Raw genomic sequence first — 22,095 nt, 5'->3', positions numbered from 1 at the left:
ATGTGGTTCAGAACATGAAGAAAAAGAATGTAAAACAACAATATTGAAATGTATTAATTGTGGGGAAACACACAAGGCGTCAGACAGGGATTGTCCAGAAAGAAATAGACAGGATAAGATCAGTGCTATAACCAAACACTTCGCGCTAGAAATTCCGGATTGGTGATGAACAAAGTAAAACGCGTGTTACTTATTCGCTTGCTTACAACTTAGTGACAGTTTATTTCGTTTGCTCTCTTCTTGTACATCAATGACAATTAATGCTGGTAGACAGGTTGTGAAAATAGTATTGTGCTTTATGGGTTAAATCCCAACAGCTTTCCCCCTCTAGCAGGGTTGTGCCCTAACATGAACGAATGAATTGGTAGTTACATTGATCATTACAAATCAAGACGTTTTGGTGGCTTCCTAATTCTAGATGATCTACGGGGTGTTTCGTTTTTGTCTTGTGCGGGCCTGTCTATATATTCAGTCCCTGTCCGCGTTTCGCTCTGAACCCTTTCGATAACCTGACTTGAATGTGCCATAGGATTTACTGAAACTGGTGTTGGTGGAACGCTCGACGTTTGAAGATTCGTTGTTTGTTGACGGATAACAGAGCTATTACTTTCAACAACCGACTGGCTAGGGTGATAAGATACTGTATCAATGCGTGGTCTATCGAAAAACTCCATCCAGGAATCGTTTTCGTTATTCTGCTTCTTGGGTCCTGGTCTCATCTGGTCCACATGCCGCTTCCAGATTCTGCCGTCGTCTAACTCGATCATATAGTGGAGCTTACCCAATCGTTCAGTTACTGTCCCGAACTGCCATTTGGAAGATCCCAAGAAATCTCGCGCAGCAATTCTCTCGTTGATCGCAAAACGTCGTACACTCTCTCCTTCCTCGCGGATTGAATTCTCCTGGGCGCTAACAGGAACCAATAAATCAAGCCTGGACTTCATCTGTCTCCCAAACACTAGCATAGATGGTGACTTTCCAGTTGTTGGGTGTACTGTCCTTCGGTATGCCATCAAGATTTTGTAGAGTTCAAACTGTACGTCTTTTCGCTCGCATTTCAAAGCCTTCAGTTTATCTTTGAAGGTCAGAACGAACCGTTCGGCCTGGCCATTTGTAGCTGGGTGGTAAGGTGCTCCCATTTTGTGCACGATGTTGTTTCGTTTTAGGAATGCTTGGAATTGATCTGAAGTAAATTGAACTCCTCGATCACTGACGACAATTGACGGAACTCCATAAGTCACGAAGTACTCTCGCAGACGGTCGATGGTGGTATCTGTCGTCATATCGGGAATTATCTTAACCTCTGGCCACTTCGTATATGAATCTACTATCACAAAAAAGTATAGTCCTAGAAAAGGCCCAGCAAAGTCAATATGGATTCGCTGGAACGGCTCTGAAGCTCGTTCCCAGCAATGCGGCGCAACTTTCACGGGATTTTTCCGTACTCTGGCACACTCACAACAATCTCTTGACAATTCTTCTATGTCACGGTCAATGGTTTCCCACCAGCAATACGATCGGGCCAATGATTTCATTCTGGATACACCAAAATGTCCTGTGTGCAATTCTTCCAGTACTCGTCGTCGCAGCTTGGGCGGAATGTAAACTCGTATGCCTCTCATTAGGCAACCTTTCTGGATCGAGAACTCGCTCTGGTCGATTCCAAATCTGTCTCGCCCTTCAACGTTTCTACCAACTTTCAGACTTTGTAGCAATGTTTTCACATTAGAATCCTGCTTGGTGTATTCCGCCAACTCTTCTGCTGTAACAGGTAACGTTTCGATTTGATTCACCTCAATGAGATCTACTTCTTCAATCAGGCGCTGATTATTTTCATCGTGGATCGGTAATCTAGACATTCCGTCCGCATTTGCATTCTCCTTCGAAGACCGAAACCTTATTTCATAATCGAATGACTCGAGAAAAACAGCGTAATGTTGCATCCGTAAAGCACTCAGGGCTGGAAGTCCTTTGTGAGGCGCCAAAATTTGTGCAACAGCCTTGTTGTCAGTTACGAGAATGAATTTACGCCCATAGAGGTATTGGTAAAACTTTTTAACCCCAAATATAATTGCATACGCCTCTTTATCAACTTGAATGTAATTTTGTTGCGATTTATTCAATGTTTGAGACGCACAATGAATTGGCCTTTCTGTTCCATCCGGATACAGGTGGCTCAGCACTGCGCCAACACCATATGGTGAAGCATCGGTTGCCAAAACGAGCGGAAGTTTTGGATCATAGTGTACTAAAAATCTGTCGGATTGCATCTCCTTTCTAACCCACAGGAACGCCTTTTCACAATCTTCATTCCATTGAAATGAAACGTTCTCCTTCAGCAGGTTGTTGATTGGATAGATTCGTGTGCTCAAATTCTTCATAAATCGGCCATAATAATTTATTAACCCTACAAACGCTCTGACTTGTTCTCGGTTGCGTGGTCTTGGCATCTTCTGGATAGCGTCAACTTTGGTTTTCATCTTCCGTATACCTTCTCTATTAATAACGAACCCGCAGTATTCAATGCAGTCCGCGAAGAATTCACATTTCTCCACGTTCAATCGCATGCCGTGCTCGTCCAACCGTTGCAGAACTGTTCTCAGCCGTTGCAAGTGGGTTTCGTCATCCGCACCAGTCACCTTGATGTCGTCCAAGAATACTGAAACTCCGGGGATGTCCCCAAGCAGCTGCGAAATCTCACGTTGAAAAATCGCTGGCGCAGATGCCACGCCGTACATTAGGCGAGATGGTTGGTAGAGCCCAAGATGTGTGTTCAAGGTCAATATTTCACGGTCTTGCTCGCGAACTTCCATTTGTAAGTAAGCCTGCGCCAGGTCTAACTTCGTAAATTTCTGACCACCGGCCATGTTCGAAAACAACTCATCGATAGTCGGCAAAGGATGTTCATCAACCAAGAGACATTTGTTCACCGTTACCTTGTAGTCTCCGCACAAACGCACTCGATCCACTGACTTCATAACAGGTACCACTGGAGTAGCCCATGCACTACGCTCTACTTTCTTTAGTATACCGCTCTCCACCATGCTTCTTATTTCACGCTCTACGGTGTCACGAATTGCAAAAGGAATGGTACGCGCTTTTATGAAAACCGGTTTGCTGTTCGGCTTCAAATGTAGCGCAGCCTTAACGCCCTGAATCGTACCCACCGATGGATCAAACACCCGTGGAAAATATTCAATAAGTTTTCTCACGGACCTGGACAATATTTTTGTAGGGGGACGGGACATGATAGCTCCCACGCAAAAATCTGGGTTTCGTATTACTTCATTCCAGTCGACGTTCAACTCCCGCATCCACTCACGGCCCAGCAAAGGATGACGGCCTGCCTTCACAACAAACATCCGCAAATAATTCGTATCACCGTTATGCTGTACCTTCGTTTTCATGTAACCACAAACTTCTATCTTGTTTCCGCAATAGCTAATCAACTCTACGCCAGTCTTATACAGCGGCAGCTCGTTCAGGTAAAGTTTCTTGTCGTTAAGACTCATGAGCGAAACGGGAGACCCACAATCAACTTCGAATTTGATTACTCTTTCGTTTACATTCAACGGTAGAATAACTTTTGATAATGACTTTGACTCATCAACTTTGCAAATTTCGAGAGTAAGAACCTCATCTGCTCCTGACTCTTCATCTTCTTCCCTATAATCATCACTACTATTTCCATGATTTATCAAATTAGCATGCATTTTCTTTTTCATTTTCATTTTTCTGTTATCTTTGTTCTCCGAATGTTCTCCCTGCGATTTAAACTTAAGGCATACCCGCTGCAGATGCCCTACCTTCTTACAGAAACTGCAAATAGTTTCCTTGTGATGACATGTACTCGCCAAGTGTGCCTCTTTTCCACAACGATAACATTTCTTCTTAGTAGTGCTATTTACCTTCAATGGTCGTTTCTCCGTGTAGTTTACCTCGTGTGATCGCTTCTCGAAAATCTCTGCACCCTCTCCGGATGCTTCCATCGAGAGCGCTACTTCCAACGCCTTCTCGAACGTCAAGTCCTTTTCCTCAATAAGTCTCGACCGAATCCGTTTCGACCGCAATCCGAATACCAACTGATTTCGTAGTTCCTTCCTCAGGTAGTCACCGAATTTGCAAAACTTCGCAGCACGTTGCAGCTCTGTCACGAAATCCTTAACAATTTCTCCTTCCTTTTGCTTCCGGGTGCGGAACTTCCACACCTCAACCATCTCGAGTGGTTCTGGCTCGAAAAATGTGCCCAACGTAGAAACAATCTCGGCATAAGTTTTCGTCTCAGGCTCGACTGGGCCAATATGGTCGCATAGCAAATCGTACGTCGTGATCCCCATGTAGTGTAAGAGGTAGTCCTTCTGACGATTTTCCGGTACATTGAACATTCGAAAACTTCCTTCTAAGCGCTTCACCCATCTCGTCCACTTGCCTTTATCTTTGTCAAACGGTTCGATCGCGAAATTGGGCGCGACTGACGCAACAGCTTCTTCTATTGGCACACTCATTTTTCCGTGTAAGTGAGAACTAGCTCAAAAACAAAGTAGTCGTCACTGGTGAAACGGCAGCATTTATTTTTCTCTACACTCAACAAGAGTAAAGTGGGACGCCTCTCGTCCACACAACAGCAACCATCCGATTGTACACGCACTCTGACTTCTCGTATATGTAAATGTACATGTGTTGTATATGAATCAAACCACACCGTCGGCGGCCCCTTTTCGTAGCGCTAACAAGGTTATGAATAGCTTCTTTCCTTCTGCAAGCGGAATTCTCTTCTAGAATCTACTTCCTCGATGAAATTTCTTCTCCGGTACAGCAACTTTCGTTTCCGGTTATCTCCTTCGTATCCGCGTAGGTTTTTTCCGTATCGTCGCCAAACTGCTATAACCAAACACTTCGCGCTAGAAATTCCGGATTGGTGATGAACAAAGTAAAACGCGTGTTACTTATTCGCTTGCTTACAACTTAGTGACAGTTTATTTCGTTTGCTCTCTTCTTGTACATCAATGACAATTAATGCTGGTAGACAGGTTGTGAAAATAGTATTGTGCTTTATGGGTTAAATCCCAACAATCAGAGTGGAAGTGGCAATGAATAAAACATCTTTTTACGAAGCACAGCAAAAATATCCTAAAGGACAGAAACAGTACAAAGCAGAATAGACTCGATGAGGGGTTTTCCGAACCTACCGGATACAGATAACGATAGCGCAGACGCAGATAGCATCAATAAACACAATGGGGCTTGGGGATCCACTCGAGCTCACTCTTGGAGTAACAAAGTCAAGAATACTGAATACATTCAGAGAACGCACGATAGCCACACTCACGTGAAATCTAAACCACACCCACATAAATTCCCTCGTCTAGAACAACATGACGAAGAAACTCATGTTTTCAGCCCAAATCCATATAAAACCACTGAAATAGAAAGACTGACGCACCAAATTAAAAAGGAACTAATTACACAATTCTATTTGACAGGAATAGTAGAAAAAATTCAGGCTATTCAAAATTCTATCATAAATAACACAGACAAAACGGATACAATAGAACAAGATTTATTATTGATCAATATAAGTAATCAACTAGAATCAATAGTTAATCCGGAAATTTTCTATGAAACGGACACAGTATCAATCCCAAACTCAAATTATGCATCAGAATAAACACAGAAAGTTAACAATAATCCAGAATAATGTTAGTAGTATACGCCCTATGGACACACGAGAATTAATAAAAAAATTCCTCCACAATGAAATAGTTGACATTGCAATATTAAGCGAAATATGGCTTAAACCAGGGGAAAACTTTAATTTTCCAGGGTATAAGTTCTTGAAAGAAGTCAGGCCTAATGGTTACGGAGGAGTTGGCTTCCTTATTAAAAATGTTATAGCAATTAAGGAATTTAAATTACCTTTGCTTCATCCAATTGAAGCAATTGCAATAGAAACATTAAATACAACTCCCAATATGTTTATACTGTCAGTATACATACCACCATCGCCTATAAACAATAATGATATTAATAATGATATACCGTCTTAAAAAACTCTTAAAATAGAACAACGCAACAAACCCACAATATTAGCAGGAGACTTTAATGCTCACAACAAATTATGGAATCCGTGGCACTCTAATTGCCCAAGATAAGAATTGTTAGAACACTTGCTGGAAAGTAGAGACTTAACGTTGTTGAATGATGGAACAAGCACATTGATTAAACCGCCCGATACAATTTGTGGGAAATTTTTCGCTGTTTCCGATTTTATAACTTTATTATAATGCGTCGTTAAAAAATCCCTAGAATACACAGATACACATCATTACAATCATTACATTCAATACATTCATTCATGTTACTACATAGATTACATAATTCACTTCATATTCATTGTCTTCATCACAATAAGCTGTATCAGATAAGTTTCAATTTTTCAGGATCGCTATGTCTCAGGTAAGTATCTATTTTCTAGTATTATTGATCATGATAATCAAACATGTATTCAAACAATTCTTTCTTTTCAGGTTTATTCCTTGTCTTTGTTATGCAAAATAGTCTACTACTCACGTTTAATCTCTCGCTAAAATTCCCCAATTTATGCAGGCTGGGCTTCTAAGATTTTTGTTACCTATAAAAGCTTTCCTTTAGAGAGTTTGAATAATGTATAGATTTATACCTGTTACCTTTTTGGAAGGCTAAAATTGGCTCAATTTATATTTGATTATTGTATTCAATTCACTCTAACTTGTATTTCTTTCTATCGATGTTTTGTTATTCTTATGCTTCTCTTGTGACAATTCGCGATGCAATGTTATTCAAGTGAGGTTAGCCACACTTCGCAGGGGTGTGACACTCCCCCCCAGTACGACGCTGGTGCTGAAGCGGCTTACTCTCCTTAGAACTCACGTCCAGTACAGCGATCATGACCGCCGGTCTTTCCAAAAGGCCGTGCATAGTTTGCACTGTAACTCGACGAACCTGATTGTTATCTACCACAACAACAAGATCTCCTTCTTCAATTGGTTTCGTTGATTGGAACCACTTCGTCCTTCGTGTTAAAGTCGGCAAGTAATCCTTCACCCACTTCCTCCAAAACATGTCGGCGTACTGTTGCGACATCTTCCATGATTGCTTCAGGACGGTGGCTTTGTCATCAAATGCGATCGGGGGCTTACTTCCGTTTGAGCAACCCAATAGGAAATGGTTGGGTGTCAATGGTGACTCAGTATCAGTATCTAGTGGTACGTGAGTGAGCGGTCTTGAATTGATGATCATTTCGATTTCCATCAGCATTGACCGCAATATCTCGTCGGTTGGTAATCGTGGTGGGTTGAACTCATTTAATATTCTTTTTACGGATTGCACTAGTCGCTCCCAACAGCCTCCGAAGTGTGGAGCGGCCGGTGGGTTGAATATCCACTTCGTGTTTGGCTGGACGATCTCCGTCATAAGTCTACACATGTCTACCTGTTTCAGAGCTTCCCGTAATTCTTTTGAGGCACCGACGATATTTGTTCCATTATCGCTGATAATTTCGAGTGGAGCACCTCTTCTTGCGATGAAATTTCTCAGTGCCAGAATGCAAGAATCCGTGGTTAGTGTGTGTGCGATCTCGATGTGGATACCTCTTGTCCCCAGAGCTCCCCATCTTTTCTCTACATGTCTCCCCACTACAACCATTATTGGCCCAAAATAATCAATTCCGGTGTATGAAAATGGTCGTTGAAATGCCGCCAAGCGTGCAAGTGGAAGGTTTCCCATAGCAGGGGGTTTCGGAATCGCATGTCGGATTTTGCAATGCTGGCAATTTTTTCGAACGCGGTTATACTCCGATCTGAGCCGCGGAATGTGGTATTTGAGCCGTATCTCATTCATCACGGTCTGATGATTTAGATGACGGTACGCGTCGTGATAATGTGCGATCACTAAATCGGTCACATGATTCCGTCTTGGGAGAATGATCGGATGCTTAACGGATTCATCTACCCATTCACAAGCTGCAATACGTCCCTGCATTCGGAGAACTCCAAAATTGTCGATAGTCGGACACAAGGTGTACAATGAACTGGACTTCGGTAAAATACGCTCCCATGGCTGTGTTCCTGGAGCGATGTTATTCAGTATTTCGAATTCGTCAGAGTAGACTTGTCTTTGGGTTTGAGAATATATAATCTGCTCTGCACGATCTAATTCCTTTTGCTCGAGAGGTCTTTGTTTAGATGGCATGCGATTGACACTCTTCCGGAGATTTGTAATGAATCTATACACATATGCAACAGTTCTTAACAGTCGCTTCCATTTGGAGAAACGTTCGAAACACATCAATGGTGAAATGATATGGTGATGGAAAACGCTAGAACGTATCTCTTCTGCAGTCGTTCCTAGTTCACCAGAATCGCCTGGCCATTCACTGTCGGGCTTCCACAAAAAGGTCGGTCCATGAAACCAGCGACTTGTGGGTTGTAGGTCGGGCAACCTTTGCCACTTTGTCCCTTCATCAGCCACGTTCGCTCTTGTAGGAAGCCATCTCCACTCATCTACTACTGTTGTCTCGAGCAATTCACTGATCCTGAACGCTACAAATTGGTGATAACGTCGGTGATCAGATCGTAACCAGCATACCACATCACGGGAATCAGTCCAGAAAACGCGGCGTGAGATCTTTATTCTATGCGACCGTGTGATCCCATCTGCCATGCGCGCTCCGATGACTGCAGCTTGCAATTCCAACCGAGGGATCGAAAGAAATTTCAGAAGGGCTACACGGGTTTTTGATCCAACCATTGCACACTCTATCGTTTCATTTTGTTGGAATCTGAAGTATGCCACAGCAGCTACCCCGCTTTCGCTTGCATCGCAGAATATGTGCAGCTGCACCTCCGTGGAAGCATCAGAAGACGTTATCTGGCGATAACATCGAGGAACGCTCACTTTCCGGACTTCAGGGAGAACTTCGATCCAAACTCTCCATTTTTCGGCATGTTTTCCAGAAATTTGTTCATCCCAATCACAACCACTACGCCAGATTTCTTGCAAAAGGATTTTTAGATACATCAAGTAATTGGCGATGAGCCCCATGGGATCATACACCGCCATCAACGTTCTCAATACCTCTCGTTTCGTGGGCATTCTTGCTCCTGACAACAGATCTGCATCGTGCTTTGATGAGATTCTAAATGTGAACGCATCAGTTGCCGTATTCCACCACATTCCCAGAACCTTCTCTGTCGCCATCTCTATGTTCAAATTCTTCTCCGTTCTTTCTCCGATACACTCTGTAACCTTGGGTGAATTCGATAACCAATTTCGGATCTCGAATCCTCCTTGAGAATGCACGAAGCGCACTTCTTTGGCCAGCTTCAATGCCTCCTCTTCAGTCTCCACACTGGCTAACATATCATCGACGTAATGTTCGTATTTAATACAGTCGACCGCCCGGGGATACTGATCCGCAAATCTTTCGGCGTTCTGGTTTTTAATGAAGTGGGCACTACTCGGGGAACATGCTGCACCAAACGTCATGACGGTCACCACATACACGTCCGGATCTTCAATGGGACGTTCACCTCTCCATAGGATCATCTGACTACGCTGGTCTTGCGGTTTCATCATCACTTGGAAGAACATTTCGCGAATATCTCCGACAACCGCGATACGAAATTCACGAAACTTATGGAGAACTGCGAGCAACGATACCAGTTGATCTGGACCCGTGAGCAGAAAAGAATTCAGGGAAACTCCATTCACTTTCGCGGCCGCGTCAAATACGATCCGCATTTTCCCCGGTTTATTTGGGTTAACAATCGGGAATATTGGTAAATACCAGTCGTTCGGAAGCCTTTTCGTTTTCTCGGCAGGTGTAAGTCGCCGGATGTAACCTTTTGTCACATATTCAGACATTTTAGTGGCCATTTCCGTGGCTAACGCTGGCTCCCGCCTCAATCTTTTCTCTAGACAAGCATTGCGCTTCAACGCCATTGCTTTGTTGTCGGGCAACCGCACCTGATCGTACCGCCATAATAGACCTGTCTCATAACGATTTCCCTTTAAACGGGTCTCATCTGAGAGAATTTTTAGCGCACGTTCTTCGTCCTTGGATAGGATTTGTTTAGACGACCCCGTAATCCCCAATGAATCTACCATAAAATACTCTTTCAAAGCCACATTCAGCTCTTTATCTACTTCTTTATTACACTGACAGATGTGGAAACTATGGACACCACTGAAGCCTGCTTTCAATGGTCTAGATGTCATCGAGCAGGGCACGTACACGATCCAACCCAGGCGGGTCTTGGATGCTACTGGTTCATCATCGGTTCCTTCAGCGCTTCTGATCGTACGGCCAAGGCGACAGTTATCCATACCTATTAACAGTCTTGGTGACACGTTACTATAGGACTCAAGCGGTAGTCCTTTTAGGTAGGGGTATTTAGCTACTAACTGAACTACTGACAAGGACTGCTTTGGGAGCGCCAGGCTTCGAACTGTGTGGACCTTCGGTAACTCGTATACTTCACTAACGTCGCAATTGCCAGAAATCTTCACTCTCAGCTTCATCGACTCGTTTTCTTCCCTTTGTTGACCCCCGGTCCAATTCAGACACAGTGGATGCGATGTTCCTGTAAGATTCAGTTCCTTCATCAAGCTGTGCTCCATAAAGGTAGCTGACGAACCGTCGTCGAGAAAGGCGAAAGTCTTAATCGTTCGTCCTTTACCATAAAGAGTCACGGGTGCGTACCGAAACAGAATATTTCCAACCATACTGGAATGGATATGGCAATTCTGCGTTGTCGTGCGTCCACCCGAGGACGTCGATGGTTCTACCGCTTGATCGTTATATCTATGGTCGTCGTGCAGTAATTTGTTGTGCATAAACGAACAACCGTTCTTGCCGCATGGAGCTCTAATATGGCAGGCCCCGAAATGCTTCCGTAGACACTTCCTACATAGTCTCCAATCTTTGACAATCGCCCACCGTGAACCGATGTTCATGTTGAGAAACTCGTGACACGTTTCCAGGCTACTGCATTCTCCCTGACACACGAAACAATCTCGCGAACCGCCTTCTGCTCGAGTCTTCGGGGTGTGTTCTTCGACAGGGTTAACATCCGAATGGATATTTATGTAATTGTCGTCCCTTCGACCCCTTCGCTCTGGTTTCGGAACTACCATGGATGGAATAGTGACAACGCTGGCTGCTTCCACCAATTTCCCCAGCCAATCTCCAAGGTCAGACAAGGTTACTCTTTCTAGAGTTTGTCGATGATATGCCCAGTTCAATCTAATCGAGGGAGGTAATCGCTCCACCAACTCGTAGAGCTACGTTACACAAATACTCATCAAGACCGGACGCATTGATAGTAGCACAAACGTTTTGAACGGCTACTCCAAAATCGATTAACGTTTGTAGCTTCTCTGCTTTCGGTAGCGGCATTTCCCTGATCTTGTTAATAAGTGAATGCACGATCACCTCTGGTCTACCAAACAATGTTCTCAACGTGGCGATGGTTCCCGAAAGGTTTGTCGGATACAACAGACGGCAACGTACCGCTTCCAAGGCTTTCCCCTTAAGACTTCGTTGAAGACGCAATAAATTTTCTTCGTCGCTGTACCCGCAAATTCTAGTCGAGTTCTCATAGCTTGCAATGAAGAGCGGCCATTCTTCAGGGTTGCCGGAGAACGTCGGTAATTCTCGACTAATACATTGTCGTGCCGAAATTTGGCTTTCACTGAGCGTGGAAGCGCAAAACAAACTGCTGGGATTAATCGGTTGAGACCCACTCGCCTGAGGATTCAAATCTGCCGCATTTCCGTCTTGCACGCCAAATCGCAGCAATAGCTGCCTTCGCTCCTCCAAATGCCTTTTCTCTAATGATTGCCTCTCCTCCAAAAGCTGCAACTCCCTTGACAATAAGTCTCGCGCCTCCCTATCCTCGTTCGCAATACTCTGAGAGGGACGAAACCTCGTTGAATTTGCCGTTGGTTCACCGCAAAATGAGCCCAAGCCACGCTGAATAGCCTCCGCAGGCCCGTGCACTCGACGTTCCGTAAGTAGTTGACGTTCGTATATTTGCCGCTGGTCTGAGAGGGCCTTCCGATGTTGATCATCTTTTTCCATCATGATCTTCTCGAAGTTTTTCATCTGGCTGTTCAACTTCTCCTGCATTTCTGTTAATTGCATCTGTATATCCCGAACTGATGTAGGCTGTCCATCGTTTGTTGACATAGCCGTAGCACCTGTAGCGGTTGGCGTTGAAGTACCGGTTGGGATCTGAGCTGCCGCTCTAACCCAGCAAACATTAAATCGTATAATTTTGCACGTGCCAAGTCTTACAAGAAATCCGAATAAATCATAAAATATCAATCAAAGTATGTGTCGTGTATATTTGAAATCGCATAAAATGCAAAAACTCGATTTTATATACCATTATCAAATTAAGTCGCAATTCGGTATAACAAACAGCAGATTTATGATGTACATTGTCGTAAAATATATTTAATCCGCATTATATGCGTATATTACGCTGATGCAGTTTGTGTGTCGCATAAGCGTATAATTTAAATCGATTCAGTACTGCAGTAAATCGTGTTGCATGCTGAAGAAAATCATGAAACAGTAAATCATATTAAATCCTAATAAAGAACATATTACATCATATTGAAATGTCATTGAAATGCTGATGCACTCGAAAGTTTTAACCGTTTAACCGTTGAATTAAATTTCAGATAGCCGCGCGAGATAGCTGGTGGATGATAATCCAGACGACCGGAGTTCGAACCCACATAGGAGCAGTTTTCACCAAACATCATTCTGTGGCATTTTAAACATATTCCACTCCCAACACAAGTCAATCAAACAATTATTATTTCTACGAACATAAATACTCATATGTAAAAATGGCGATTCGTGAGGTTGTAATAAACGTTTCACGAAAATATTTTGCGCCATTAGTTTTTTTCTATGTCTGTAATAAATCGTATATAAGTATGGCAAAAGTCGTATTTGGTGCTTTGACAATTCATGAATATATTCATATTAGATCGCAATTCAATTCCAACATAATCGCTATTATAGCCGGTCAAAGTTGCATATTCATCCAAACAAATTCGGTAAGCATTTGCCATGTATGTATATGGCCTCCACTTTTGCATGCATATGCCAGTTAGGCGCATTATATGCCAACCAAATTTTAGGGCATATGATGTTATATATACGCTTGTTATGCGATTTAATGTTTGCTGGGAAGGCATTTCTCGCAGCTCCAATCACGATCCTGTATACTCGCATCCACACCAACGCACACGAAATGATACCACCGCTCGCACACATCACAAGCAACCATCCGACTATCATCTGGATTTCCGCAACATCCGCAGCTTATCTGCTGAGATTGATTTACAGGAGAAGTTTCCCGCCTTTGTACATCATTCATTTTAGACATAATGACTTTGCCTCCCGATCGCATAAACGGATTTTTTAAAATGTGGGAAATTTTTCGCTGTTTCCGATTTTATAACTTTATTATAATGCGTCGTTAAAAAATCCCTAGAATACACAGATACACATCATTACAATCATTACATTCACATCACTACATTCAATACATTCATTCATGTTACTACATAGATTACATAATTCACTTCATATTCATTGTCTTCATCACAATAAGCTGTATCAGATAAGTTTCAATTTTTCAGGATCGCTATGTCTCAGGTAAGTATCTATTTTCTAGTATTATTGATCATGATAATCAAACATGTATTCAAACAATTCTTTCTTTTCAGGTTTATTCCTTGTCTTTGTTATGCAAAATAGTCTACTACTCACGTTTAATCTCTCGCTAAAATTCCCCAATTTATGCGGGCTGGGCTTCTAAGATTTTTGTTACCTATAAAAGCTTTCCTTTAGAGAGTTTGAATAATGTATAGATTTATACCTGTTACCTTTTTGGAAGGCTAAAATTGGCTCAATTTATATTTGATTATTGTATTCAATTCACTCTAACTTGTATTTCTTTCTATCGATGTTTTGTTATTCTTATGCTTCTCTTGTGACAATTCGCGATGCAATGTTATTCAAGTGAGGTTAGCCACACTTCGCAGGGGTGTGACACAATTCCTTCGGCCATAGACCTCACTTTCGTATCACCCATACTAGCTTGTAAATCAGAATGGACAGCATTAAATCAAGATTTCTTCAGCAACCACAAAATAATCAAGATAGAAATACAAAACACGGCTTACAGTAGCAATTTAAATTTTGAATTCTTCAACAAGCCGTAGAAAAAATCAATATGCTCCAGCCACAAATGTTTTATACCATGGACAGACATACAACTGTACTAGCGCTGTACGTGTACAGCGTTGTACAGGTACCACGATAGCATGACACACATACTTTGGTTGTACATTGTACCGCATGTCAGACTGACAATCAGAAGTTTGAATTTATTGCATTGTATTTTCACCAATATTTCAATGAAAAAGGTTTTTATTTAGCGTCTAAACTATCGAACACAACAAATATGTTTCCAATCTGAGTTATTAACTCAAGAGAAAGTCAATGAAATGATTGTATACCAAATGTTTTGATTCGTTTTGTTCATGCTACCCACCACTAATCGTCTATGGCGCTGCGCCATGTACAGCGGTAAAATAGGTCGGTACAGGTACAGCGATTGTACCGAGTTGCTTGCATGGTTCTAGCGCTGTACATGGTGACAGACATACAATTTTCGAAGTACAACGCAAGTACAGCTGTATGTCTGTCATAAGTATTATACTCCAGAAGATATTTCTCTAATTATAACAGAACAAATAAATTCATCAACATATGGTTTAAAACAGGGAAATGTAAAAAGAATACCTAAACCTTGGTGGACCAAAGAGATTGAGGATTTATTAGAATCAAAAAATAATAGATTGAAAGAGTTCTACAAAAATCAAACATTCAGGAACTTCAAAGAATTCAAGAAAGAGAGGGCAAATCTAAAGAGGAAAATTAGAAGAGAAAAAAGAAAATGCTGGAATGAATTAATTAACTCGATAAATCCAGATATGTCCCCAAAAAAATTGTGGAATACAATAAGAATAATAGGGGGTGGACGTCCAGCTAAAAACAATTCAATCCTACTGAATGACCAACCACTAGCAACGCAATGACTTTAAATCGTACAGACCGTTATCCATGATGAACGTGCTATTAAAATTGATAAACTGTGTAGTAAAGAAGGAATTGACAAATTATATAACAAATAACGATATTCTGGCAGAAAACTCCTTTGGGTTCAAGAAAAATGTATCTGCCATTAATTGCGTCAATAACTTAGTTTCAATGGTTCAACAAACAAAAAGAGAAGGTCTGGTTATGATTGCTACTTTCATAGACTTGTCAAATGCCTTTGACAAAGTTGACATAAGGAAATTATTAGAAACGTTAAAAAAGGAAAAAATTCCAGATCACATAACAAATTGGATATTCCAATACCTGAAAAAAAGAAAAATAATTCTGAAAATAAATAACGGTACTATTATAACTCAAACAACAAACAATGGACTCCCTCAAGGTTGTTCATTGTCACCCATTTTGTTTAATCTTTGCACAAAAGTTGTACATCGAATAACTCAGGAAGATGAAATGTTAATACAGTTCGCAGACGACTTCACTGCAACTATTACAGCATTCAGTGTAACAGTTGCGGCTCATAAAATGAACATCTTTTTGACAAAACTAACAGTTGAATTCAAAAAACTAGGTTTTGAACTCAATCCAGATAAATCAGCCACACTGATATTCACAAACAAATTCAACCCGAATATCGATATTCGAATAAACAACCGATTAGTGCCAATAACACGAAGTCATAAGTTTTTAGGAATACACATAGATCACAAGCTACTATACAAAACACATATTGAATATACGAGTGTCAAAGTCAAGAACAAAATAAATATACTCAAAATGATATCAAAGAAACGAAGTGGAGCACATCCCGAGCAAATGCTTAGAATAACAAAAGCAATAATCAGACCACACTTAGATTATGGAATCACAATAGTAGCTGCAGCCTCCAAAACCAATTTCGAAAAACTAGAAACAGTCCATCTCCTGGCATTGAGAACTTCAATGGGATTATTGAAAACGAAGCCAAACCACGTAGTATTGTACGTGTCAGGTGAAATCCCATTAAAACTAAGAGCAGAAATTCTGGCATCAAAAGAAATATCTAAAACAGTATATTTCAGAAATAGTCCAATAACTAAAAATCTTACTGAATTGATGAAAATTAACTACCTTCCTAGACACCTTTTTTCCAACTAGCAAACAATATTAAATTAAAAAATATATACACCCTTGGAAGTAAACTTAAAGTGAATGACACAATAAATAACCTGAAGAAGTCTAATCTATCTATCACAACACAGAAACAATTAGTGACAGAGTTGATTAACACAAAATACAAAAACACTTATCAAATATATACAGATGGTTCATTGATAAACTCCATTCCTGGCTTTGATTTCTATGATTCTGTAGGGACCTACTACTACTAAGATATCAAAATAGAGTACTTACCTGAACGGGAGAGATCTTGGCTGGCGATGAGAGAGGCAATAGTGATGAAAAAGATAGATGGGATTATGAGGAGTACAGTGATACGCGAAGGTTGTGAATTAAAGAGTGGTGTAATAAAAGAGTCTATTACCGAGTTATAATTGATTAATTAATTTTTAATTTGAGTGTCCGAACGAGTCGATACATTTGGCGACGAGGTGAAGTAAAAAAGGGTATGTAGGATACAATTTTTTTTTAATTGGAAATTTACATGGTTTTTCGTTCGGCGACGAATTCAAGATGGCTGACAGAAAAGCGAACGAAAAAAGAAAATATATTTGTGGAATGTGCTAGAACGTATGCCGTTATAAACCTAACGGATGTCTTATAATGAAGTGTGTGTGTATGTGTGTTATTCATTGGAGGAATGAGAACATTGGGAACGGAACAGATGACAGTTCGGGAAAACAAAACAATTAATATGAATGTCTTCAAAATTAGTATTTTTCCAGTGATGAGAGAAGAAAATGTGTCTCAATGAGTTTATACAGGTAAGCTGAACAATTCTGTTAACTTTGTATTAGAGCGTGATACCGCTACTTTATTATGAAAAGGAACCATCGTGTTAAGAAAGATGATGATCGGTGTACTGTCTGATGGAAATCAGCTAACGGTGAATTGAATTTCTGATTTGGGAATCAGCTAACGGTGATCGGAGTGTCTGATTTGGGAATCAGCCTGTGGTGAGAAAAGTATCTGATTTGGGAATCAGCTAGCGGTGAATAGAATGTCTGATTTGGGAATCAGCTAACGGTGAATAGAATGCCTGATTTGGGAATCAGCTTGGGGTGAGCCGAAAGTCTGATTTGGGAATCAGTTATTGGTGCGTTTAGTGTATCATTTGAGAATCAGATGATATGGTGATATACAGTGAAATGATGCAATCGACGGTTTAACTAGATGCTCCTGCGTATGAGAAGCAGGCTCATGTTCCGATTTGGGAATCGGTATTCGAGTTGACTGGTCGGTGTGGAAAGAAATTTTAAAACAATAGTCAGCATTATATCATGTGTACCGGTTTGGGAATCGGTTATCCTCGAAGGATGAGATGTTTTATATTCAGATAATGGGTTGTATTGATATAATTGTTGTTTTTAATGCACTGTTTTATTAATTATTGATGTATAGGTGATACCTGAATACACACAAACACCCACTTATTTGGAATCACAAATGAATTGAATTGATGGAAAAGATAAATTATGTTTATTGGATTTAACAATATTGTTATGGTGTTTTATTTATTCTGTTCATCATACTTATATTGTTTTCAGATGGATTCGTCAAGGGTCATTCCGTCATTTAGATGCAATGAAATTGAAAAAACAAAATTGCATAAAGAATGGCAAATCTGGAAGCGATCATTGGATTATTATTTTGAAGCTGAGGACATAACTGACCAAAAACGAAAGCGTGCTAAACTTCTTCACCTTGGAGGTTCACAGCTGCAAGCGATATTTCAATCGTTACCTGACAGTGAAAAATTTGCGGTGGTATCTTAAGAGAAGGCTTATTATGATGTGGCGATTCAAGCATTGGACGATTTTTTTCAACCGGATCGGCAAGATGTACTCGAGCGCCATAACTTACGAAGAATGAAGCAACAAGAAGGCGAGAGGTTTGCGGAATTTGTTATCAGGATTAGACAACAAATTAGTGAATGTGGCGTCGATAAATATGAACAGAGCGTTTGTAAGATTCTTACAGACATCATGCTGACAGATACTATAATAGAGGGCTATATATCAGATGAACTACGGAAGCAGATTCTGCAGAAAGATCGATCAGTAGAAGAAATCGAAGAAATCGGAAAATCACTGGAAGGAGTTCAGAAACAAATGAAAGATTTTGGATCAAACCGCGAGGAGTTTAGGCAACATGAGCGCGTTTATGGTATTCAAACCAAACGACGGTATCAGCCATTGAAGCAGAAAGAAGACTTTCTACAGAAATTCAAAAATCCGGAGATGAACTGTTTCAAATGCGGGCTTTTCGGACACATTTCGAGTGACACACGATGTCCGGCCAGAGGAAAATGGTGCAAGCGATGCAAGAAAATAGGACATTTTGAAGCCCGATGTCGGATGCAAGTCAGACCTTTCTCACGTTGGAAGGAAGAAACAGTAGGAGCCAAGAAGATTCGAGCTGTAAAACGTACTGCTGCACAGGACCAGAAAGTCCAAGAATTAAATGTAATTGAGGCTACAGAACCGTCGTCGGATAATTCATCGAAAACATATTACGCTTTCTATTCTGGAAACGAGTCAAATACGGTAAAATGTGTGATCGGAGGTGTTTCTCACTCGATGTTGGTTGACTCAGGAGCAGAGGCAAATTTGATTACTAGTGATGCTTGGAAGGAATTTAAATCTGCGGGAATCGAAGTAATCAGCTGTAACAAAGGGAGCGATCGTATACTGAAAAGCTACGCCAACGACACTCCTCTCACGGTATTGGGCACGTTTACATCAGTTGTCCGGGCTGGAATAAGATCCGTAGAAGCCGAGTTTTTCGTGATCCAAGGAGGTCAACGGTGTCTGTTGGGAGATGCTACGTCCAAACAATTGGGAATATTAAAAATTGGCCTGGAGATCGATCGTATTTCAGAAAATATAGAGCAACTTTCAAAGATTGCTGGCGTTAGTGTTCATATTCATTTGGATCCAGATGCTAAACCGATTTTTCAACCTATGAGGAGAGTTCCCGTAGCACTGGAGGAAGCTGTGAACAGGAAACTTGAAGAGCTAATTGCGAGAGATATTATCGAGGAGAAAAAAGGTCCGGTGAGCTGGGTATCTCCATTGGTAGTAGTTGGAAAGGCGAACGGCGAACCTAGGATTTGTCTGGATCTAAGGAGAGTTAACGAAGCTGTACTGAGAGAAAGACATCCAATGCCAATGATCGATGACTTCCTAGCCAGAGTTGGACCGAATATGATACGTAGCAAATTGGACGTCAAAGATTCCTTCTTGCAACTCGAGTTGAATGAGTCTTCAAGAGATGCAATGGTATTCCTTACATCAAAAAGAAAGTACCGGTTCAAGCGCATGCCCTTCGGACTAGTGTCGGCTCCTGAAATTTTTCAAAAAACCATGGACGCAATATTGGCAGGTACTGAGGGCACTTGGTGGTACATCGATGATGTGTATATAGAAGGAAAGGACAAGGAGGAACATGATCAACGTGTAAAGAAGGTAGTAAAAATTATGTAATTCTATCATGGTTTTTTTTTCTTCCTTTTTCTATGCTTGGTTGCTTGAGATCATCTTATACACAAATAAAATTGAGTAAAAATAATTTTTTTTTTATATCTGATGATGATCCAGGTGCTAGCTAAATTGAAAGCAAGGAATATGCAGCTCAACTGGGATAAATGTATTTTTGGGGCCGCAGAGCTCGAGTTCCTAGGTCATAAAATAACTAGAACTGGAATAATACCATCGGATGCCAAAGTGGAAGCTCTAGTCTCTTTTCGACGACCTGAGAATGCTAATGAAGTGCGGAGTTTACTTGGGCTGGCCAACTACTTGAATCGGTTCATACCAAACTTGGCAACAGTAGATGCGCCACTAAGAGACATGATGAAGAAAGGAGTCTCTTTCAGTTGGCTGGTCGAACATGAAAAAGCCTTCCGCGAGATCAAGACAAAATTGGCTGATTCATCTACGTTGGGTTTTTATCAGAAGGGAGATAGAACATTGGTAATGGCTGATGCCAGTCCAATAGGATTAGTAGGCTTACTGATTCAAGTAGATAAGCATGGAAAACATCGAATTATAAGCTATGCGTCCAAATCATTAACTGAAACGGAAAAACGATATTGCCATACTGAAAAAGAGGCATTGGCACTTGTGTGGTGTGTTAAAAAGTTCTACATTTATTTGTATGGGATTGTCTTTGAGATTTTGACCGATTGCAAAGCACTTATCTATTTGTTTACACCGCGATCGAGACCTTGTGCTCGGATCGAAAGATGGGTTTTACGGCTCCAAGGATTTGATTACTTAGTAACGCATATTCCAGGGGAACAAAATCAGGCCGACGTTTTATCGAGATTGTCAACATTAAAACCTGTAGCTTTTGACCAGCGGGAAGAAATCATGATTAAGGAAATTGTAGACTTTGCTGCAAACGCGGTAGCTATTCCATGGGAAGAAATGGTGGAAGCAAGCAAATCGGATGTGGAAATACAAACTGTTCTAGAAATAATTGGAAGCGGTAAACGTGATGAACTACCAATCGAATTTCGGGTTTTTGGTAATGAACTATGTCGAGTAGGATACCTTCTGTTACGCGGGGATCGTATAGTTGTTCCACGTGCATTACGGTCTCGTGTTCTTCAAATTTCTCATGAAGGTCATCTAGGAACTTCAATGATGAAGTCATCATTGCGTATATCAGTGTGGTGGCCTAAAATGGATAGAGAAGTGGAGCACTTTGTAAAGAATTGCCGTGGCTGTATACTGGTATCAGCACCTGATGTACCAGTTCCTATGGCGAGAAAATTGTTGCCAGCTAGTCCTTGGCAGGAGATAGCTGTTGATTTCATGGGACCACTGCCAGAGGGTCAGTGGCTTTTTGTAGTAGTTGACTATTACAGTCGATTTGTAGAAGTTGTAGAAATGAAGAACGTTACTGTGGCCGACACAATAAGAGAGTTATCAACGATATTCGGCCGTTTTGGAGTTCCTATTACGATGAAAGCCGATAATGGACCGCAACTGAGCGGTGAGTGTAAAGAACTTAAGCAGTTCTGTGAGGAATTCAACATTGAATTGGTTAACACGATTCCGTACTGGCCGCAGGCGAATGGTGAAGTAGAGCGTCAAAACAGAAATATCTTGAAGCGGTTACGAATAGCGCAGGAATTAGGCAAGGATTGGCGTTTAGAATTGAGAAAATTTTTACTCGCATACCATTCGACAATTCACTCGACGACTGGGAAGTCTCCATCGGAGCTGATGTTTGGGCGCAGGATCAGGAATAAGCTGCCTTCAATTCCGGAGCACAAGGAAGATGAAGAGGTTAGGGATCGGGACAAAATTGTCAAAGAAAAAGGGAAGGGATACTCAGACAACAAACGTAGGGCTTATAGTAATGATGTTACGGAGGGGGATTTAGTATACATGAAACGACAAAGGAAAGAGCATAAGCTAGTCACAGATTTTTCTTCGGAGTTATTCAAGGTCATCAAACGAGTGGGATCGGAAGTTACTGTTAAGTCATTGAGATCAGGAAATGAATACAAACGCTATGTCTCACATCTTAAGAAAGCAGAAGATCGTGTTCAGGATAGAGACGTTCAAGAAGAATCATTAGAACAAGAGGAGGTTGGCAGCGAAAATAGATCAGAAGGCTCAGAAGGTCCTCAACATAATAATGATGAGAATATTGTTGTACCTGAGAAACGAAAATGTTTAGCTCCCAAGAAGTTTCAAGACTATGTGCCTTTTGGAAAATTAAAAACAAGGTGGGAT

At 41.1% G+C, this 22,095-nt stretch overlaps 3 protein-coding genes across 3 annotated transcripts; 1 reads left to right on the top strand and 2 right to left on the bottom strand.

Annotated features, from left to right (window-relative positions):
• Positions 1–380: 380 nt before the first annotated feature.
• On the bottom strand, positions 381–4,505 carry LOC129782306 (uncharacterized protein K02A2.6-like). The gene has a single exon (XM_055789589.1). The coding sequence runs from the start codon at positions 4,503–4,505 to the stop codon at positions 381–383; it is 4,125 nt and encodes a 1,374-aa protein (XP_055645564.1).
• Positions 4,506–6,828: 2,323 nt separating this feature from the next.
• On the bottom strand, positions 6,829–11,175 carry LOC129782290 (uncharacterized). The gene has a single exon (XM_055789588.1). It carries the CDS (start codon positions 11,173–11,175, stop codon positions 6,829–6,831), a length of 4,347 nt encoding a protein of 1,448 aa, XP_055645563.1.
• Positions 11,176–18,213: 7,038 nt separating this feature from the next.
• LOC129782274 (uncharacterized protein K02A2.6-like) lies at positions 18,214–19,830 on the top strand. Its single transcript, XM_055789587.1, has one exon. The coding sequence runs from the start codon at positions 18,214–18,216 to the stop codon at positions 19,828–19,830; it is 1,617 nt and encodes a 538-aa protein (XP_055645562.1).
• The last annotated feature ends 2,265 nt before the right edge of the window (positions 19,831–22,095 follow it).

The sequence above is a fragment of the Toxorhynchites rutilus genome, chromosome 1 (genome assembly GCF_029784135.1).
Source record: "Toxorhynchites rutilus septentrionalis strain SRP chromosome 1, ASM2978413v1, whole genome shotgun sequence".
NCBI lineage: Eukaryota > Metazoa > Arthropoda > Insecta > Diptera > Culicidae > Toxorhynchites > Toxorhynchites rutilus.
This window is presented reverse-complemented; position numbering and strand designations above follow the sequence as displayed.